This window comes from Oxyura jamaicensis, chromosome 1 (genome assembly GCF_011077185.1).
Source record: "Oxyura jamaicensis isolate SHBP4307 breed ruddy duck chromosome 1, BPBGC_Ojam_1.0, whole genome shotgun sequence".
Classification (NCBI taxonomy): domain Eukaryota; kingdom Metazoa; phylum Chordata; class Aves; order Anseriformes; family Anatidae; genus Oxyura; species Oxyura jamaicensis.
Window position 1 is genome coordinate 12538784 of NC_048893.1, and position 6000 is coordinate 12544783.

At 45.3% G+C, this 6000-nt stretch overlaps 1 protein-coding gene across 3 annotated transcripts in view; it reads right to left on the reverse strand.

Moving 5' to 3' along the window:
• The window catches only part of NAPEPLD (N-acyl phosphatidylethanolamine phospholipase D), a 21031-nt gene extending 15295 nt beyond the window's left edge, over positions 1 to 5736 (reverse strand). The window contains exon 1 of one of the 3 annotated variants that reach the window (XM_035314811.1): positions 5503 to 5736. In XM_035314811.1, coding sequence (XP_035170702.1) covers positions 5503 to 5699 — 197 coding nt within the window. In that variant the 5' untranslated portion in view covers positions 5700 to 5736. Of the gene's footprint in view, positions 1 to 431; positions 455 to 5370; positions 5448 to 5502 lie in introns of those variants that run through there. The other 2 variants (XM_035314813.1, XM_035314812.1) reach the window with 2 other exon arrangements.
• Between the last annotated feature and the right edge of the window lie 264 nt (positions 5737 to 6000).

The following is a 6000-nucleotide window of genomic DNA, read 5'->3' on the forward strand; positions in this document are numbered from 1 at the left end:
CATGCTAGTACAGCCTTCTTCCATCCTTGGTTGCACCCATTTTATACAGCACAGCTATAGGCTGCCAGCTACCCCTTCTTTGCTCCTACAGATCTGTAAGTATCCTGACTCTACAGTGACTGTGTGCTGTTAAAGATGAGTTGATAACAGAAGTAGCCCTCTCTATAAACCCATTAGAATTAGGATGAATCTTTAGCCAGTACTATCTAGTTTTGAGAATCAACAGTACAAAGGTTTATTTATTCATAGAGAGAAATTCTAGTTAAAAATAAAGCAAATATGAGACATTTTACAACAGCTGCAGTACTAAAGCCGCCACCAGCAGCCAACCCAGCTGTGCCCCTGTTACTCCCCTAGGCTTGCCAGAACAAACGTGTGTCCACATGGTGAACGCAGTTAAGCATCTGATCAAGCTGATAGTCCCTCCTTACCTGCCCATCCCCTAGAGAAGCACTTATTTTCACCTGGATCACTGTGTAACCATGCAAGCACTTATACCAATAAGCTGGCTGGGACAGGGGAGGGTGCTAAACCACCAGGAAGTTATTCACAGCGATTATGAGTGCCTATCAGCTACACCCTGCTGCGCCCTTGGACACAAATGCAAATGTGTGTTAGTCAGGTCCATGGTAGCCCCTGGGGCCAGCTATTTCTCAGCCCGGTGGTCAGCTCGGATGTCAGATGGACTGCAGGAGGTTGCGACTTCCTGGAGCTTGGGCAATGCATACCGGCTCTCCCCATGCTTGCAGCACCCAGCTGGCTAACCGGCCCCATCCTCCACAGCTGCTTTATAGCCCCGACATACTGGGGACTTGTATTCAGTATTACTGAAGTCTTGTGCTACACACATATTCTGCTTAGCTTGTGACACTACATGACAGTCGCTGTCTACAGGGGCCACGCATTAACAGAGCTGACAGAGCCAGCATCCAATGCCTGTACCTTTACATACCCATTAAAGCAAGCTGTTTCCTTCTCTACCCTCATCTTTCACTGCAGGCTTGCATCCAGGTTTCCAAAAACTGACACACAGCCCTCACATTTGAAAGCGCAGCCTGGTCTGTCGTTGTGGTTAAGCACAAGAGCGGTGTATCGCTGTGCTATTCCAGAGGCAGTCGCAGAAGGAAAGGAGGAGTCCATTTTCCCGACACCAGAACATAAGGGTGCTTTACTGTCCTCTCCCTACACAACCAATCCCGTACAGCTACTTAATGTATAGGGAGGAATGCAGGGAACACTTCTGGAGATTCAAAGTTTACTTACCTGCTCCGCAGGACTCTGGCTGACCACCTACAGAAATGAGGTTTGCGCGTTGCAGCCATGCTGTGGTACAAGGCACAATTACTGCATCATGACTCAAATGCAGACAATTTTTAAAGTCAACAAAAAATACCAGAAGATAGCCCATGCACACAGCTGAGCACTGATAACCTTTGGATTCTGACAGCAAGGATAATCTCCATAGATGGCCCCTTGCACTTGCAAGGGATTTCAGAAAAGCTCCCCTAAAGGAACAAGCTCACAACTGGAGCCATGCAGCTACAGCACCAGGACCCCAGCGGTAGCACTCTGGCACCAGCCCTGCTCTAATAGCTGCTCATGCAGATGAGCAGTTCATTAGTTTTAGTTGCTCTCCTGACGTGAATAGAGTTAATCATAGACACAAACCCTGCCAGGATGGCGCTTACAGTTAGAAGAAACAATCAAACGTTGAAGTTCAGCATTTATAAGCATGCTTTAGCCACTCTAACATGTTAACAGGCCAAGCATCTTGGTTTTAGCATTTCAAGCTATTTTGTGACGCTGAAGCTATTAGCGCAGGGTTTTTGTAACTAAAATGAAGTTTTAAAATACAACAAGTTTGCACTCTGGCCTGAGGGTAGAGGTCTCCTGCCTAACATCTTCTGTCAATTAGATATGGCTATGAATAAATAACACTCCCCGACCACACTTACTGAGAGAAAGACTCCACACGAACGTACAGTGGCAGAAATCTGACTTTGTTCACAGCACACAGCCATAAAGTAAGAGCTGTTCTTACAGAAGTGCCCAGAAGTCCCGTCAAAACCTTCACCCATAGGATCCACATGGCAAAGCAGAATCCGAAGCAGTTCGTTTATATTCAGCTCTGGCATTTTTATGTCTGCAACTCCACAGTTGCTATCTCCAACTCATTTACTAAGGCTTTTAATTTTCTTTTTCTCTCCAAGCCAGAAAGGAACAAAACGGCTATGCAAACTTTCTCTAGACTCACACTAAGAATAATCCTTTAAAACCCCACAAAGCTTCAGTTATTCAGGAAGCGCAGCAACGCCCAAGCATTAAACTAGTCTTTATTTTTAAGTTAATAGTCACACATTTTTTTTGTTTATATGCATATTTAAGTGCTAGTCTACTTAATTCCCTCTCTTCGGTTCAAAGTCCAAGCACATAGGACCCAATGGGATTTCTGTGCAATATAAAAATATTTCCAAGTTTTTTTTTTCCATCCTTCACACTTAGTTTTCAACATGCGCTTAATTTTTGCTTGTCCAAATAACATTCTTTGTGTATATATACACACCCCCTAGACGTATGGCTTTTTACAAAACAGTAACATTCAACCTCAAAACGTATTGAAATCCAAATAAAACATTTCCACATCATTTAGTAGAAGGAAATTAAAGTTTTTCCTTATTGAAAAAAAAAAAAAAAAGTTTTTCCTTGAATGGACTGTTCAAAGACCACCTTCCACATGAGTTAAGCTAAAAGGCAGTCAGCCTTTCCAAATACAAGATGTTTGAATCCTCAAAACTTCACATGAGAAAGACAGAAAGCATGTCATACAGCACCCTGTAAGTTCTTCAACTGGAGCACAGCCATTAAAGGAAATTACAAATGGTAGCACGCCAGACACAGCAGAACACAAATACAGGAGGAAATTAGAACCATCAAAACACATCAGCATTTTTCCTGACAACTCCTTTTCCTATACATGACCAGCCTTTTACTCCATCCCCACAAGTACAGGTTATGATGCCTCTCCACGTACTCTCAATGAAATGCAAAGTGCTTTAGTTGTTAGTCAACAGCAAAAGAGTTGAAGTTGTTTGTTCATTTGTTTTCCCCTTATGAAGGAGTCAAGGCACCTTTCCAACATAAATGTGAGCCATCTACTAATTTTCAAGGCACCGTCCTAAGTACGTAGGTGTTTTCAGGAGACAAAGCACTTAATTTAAAAACACCTAAATACATACACACAAACAACATGTTATTGTGGCAATAACAAGTTATCAGGAACAGCTGAACCTCAATGAAACCTTCCCTCAAAAACCAGGCCACAGTATTGGAGACTTCACCCTAAACAACTGAAGTTATTTTCAAACATTATAAGCAATAAAAAAAAAAATGAAATATTATGACAAAGCTTACTCAGCAGATAGTACCACCAGCTCCAACTGAGATAAGAGGTCCTACACAAGACAAATCTCTTGATATGCATCCACAGCCTTCTTCCTTACCAACTGATTTTTCACTTCCACACCACCACACAAACTTTATTTTTCACAGCAGGGACATGACGGCAGCCAAGTGTTTTCATGGTGTCACTTGGTAACGTCCAAGTCTCTTTGCTGAACAGCTTTGTAAGATGGATCTGTTTTGGTGCTGCTATTCAAACCCAAGTCGTACCTTCTTTGCATAGCTGCCAATTACATGCAGACAGCAAATAATGCAATTGTTAATTCCAAACCAAGTACAACATCTGCTTTACAGAAAAATCCTTGTTATTCAAAGCCTCTAGCTGCACTTAGAGGCAAGATGACCAAGTGATTTACCACAGCCCAGCTCTGAGCATATTGAAATGAGGACCCTGATTACAGCCCTAGCCAATATGCTGCAAGCTACAAAGGTACAGCAGTTGACTGAAAAATTAAATTGAAATCAGGAATGGATTTATAGATGTGACCAAAGAAAAAAACTCACAGCAGATGTTATACATAAAGGCATTAATTAATCTGGCAGCATTAGCATTTTCATCACCACAGATAAAACGATCCCTTTCCTATTTGCAGAACAGAATTTAAAAGCTATTTCTGGTTTGAGAATTAGCAGTTCTAGTTCCATCTCGGGCTTGAAAGACCGACAAAATAGTATTTTTCTGCTGAGGTAATTCCTCCAATCTACTTAGTCTATACAAAGGAAGAAAACAATAACATTGGAACGCTTCCTCTTAAACAGGGCATGGGTCTCTTTTGATCTGGGCCAAGCTGAAGCCCAATTAGCCGGTACTTGTATTTGAGCAGTTTCCCTTTCATCCCTTCCTCCTCTCCTGAGCAATCCTCTCCATCACGCTGCAGAAATCAGACTGGGCTTCCCAGTCTTCAGGCATTCAAAGTTCCCATTACCTTTTTATAATGAATATTTCAATTGCAGACCATTTCAGGCAACAACCCTTACAGTAATTTTTGAAGTAATAAGGATTTTATATATATATATTATATATATATATATATATTATATATATATATTAGTAATGCTTGTTGTTTTCTTGAAAGTTTAATCAGCAAAATGAATCAGGCTTCTTTATTTATTAACTGAGAGAATAGCTACTATGAATTAAAGAAAAATATACAACCATTTTCAGGAGTTTTTTGCCAAGAAGAAATGAAGTGATAACTACCACTTATTTCCCTGTTATATTTAATTTTTGATGTTGCTTTAGTCAGTGTAGCTTGAAAAATAAAACAAATATATGATTACAAATTACTTTCCTTAAAAGAAAACCTGAAAACTTGCACATGGAAAAAAATCACGATCATCGCTGGAAAAATCATTTCCACTGAGGCTTAACACAAACATTACTGCACGAAGTCAAGACACGCAACAAATGCTTCCCCTAAATCCTTACTAGAGATAATTACTGATCATTGAGATTATGGTTGAACTAATTACACTAAGTTACTTCGTTAATGCCTTCCACTTTACATTTACATCATGCGATGTAAGGAGAACCCTGGCCAGCAACATCTGCCCGTGCCGCCCGTAGCGAGGACAACGCTCCCGAAACGCCGGCCCCGCGGAGCGCCCTGCTCCATTACATAACGCGCCTCTCCCGAGCGCCGCTGCAGCATATCCCACCGGCCCTTTACGGGAAACTACGGCACTGCCGCTTTTATCCCAATAAAAGTGTTTTTTTTTTTTCTCCTTCCAACCTCCCTTTCCTCAGCGCGGACGGGGCCCGCCGGGGGGGACAGGCGCTGGGGGTGCCGCTGCCCTCAGCATCCCCTCGGGGGCAGCCCGGCTACTCCACCACCAAGCCGGGGCTGAGGAAGGCTCTGATGGCTGGGGACCCCTTAACTTTTCCCTCCCCACCCGGCGGGCCCCCGGTACCGTAATTTTAGCCCCCGCCGCCCACCCGGGAGCAGGTGGGGTCGGACAGGTGCTTCCCCACTCGACCTCGGGAGTCCCGGCTCGCTCCCTCCCCGTCGGCTCCCCCCCTGCCCTCAGGAGCGGGGCGCTCACCTCCCGTGCCGCTGCCCCTGAGGAGTCCCGTCCTCCTCCTCCTTCTCCTCCATGGTGCTGCTCCACCCCCTCGGCGGCGGCTCCGCGATTCTCCAGGAGGAGGAGAAGGGCTGCGGCTTCCCACCTGACCAGCACGCCGCCCAGGGCAGCGCGGCGAGCTGCAGGCAGCCGCTCCGCAGCGCCCTGCTCCTCGCCATGGCCCGGGCCGCTCCCCGCGGCGCTCACAAAATGGCGGCGGGGGGGGGACCGGCGCTGAGGGGGTCGGCATGGCTGGGCAGGGGGCCGGGGTAGTTGGAGAACGCTGTCCTGCGGTCCCGTCTGGGAGCGTCAGCGTGCTTTTAACCACCTGGTGCTGCGCTGAAAAGTTTCCTGAACTCGGTTTTGCGAGGAGCTAGGAGGGATGACACCACTGCTGCCAGAGGGAAGCAACCCTTACTCGGTCACGTACCGCCGGAGCAAAGCCACCCAGGCTTCCTGCCTTCCTCTCACAGAGCAGCT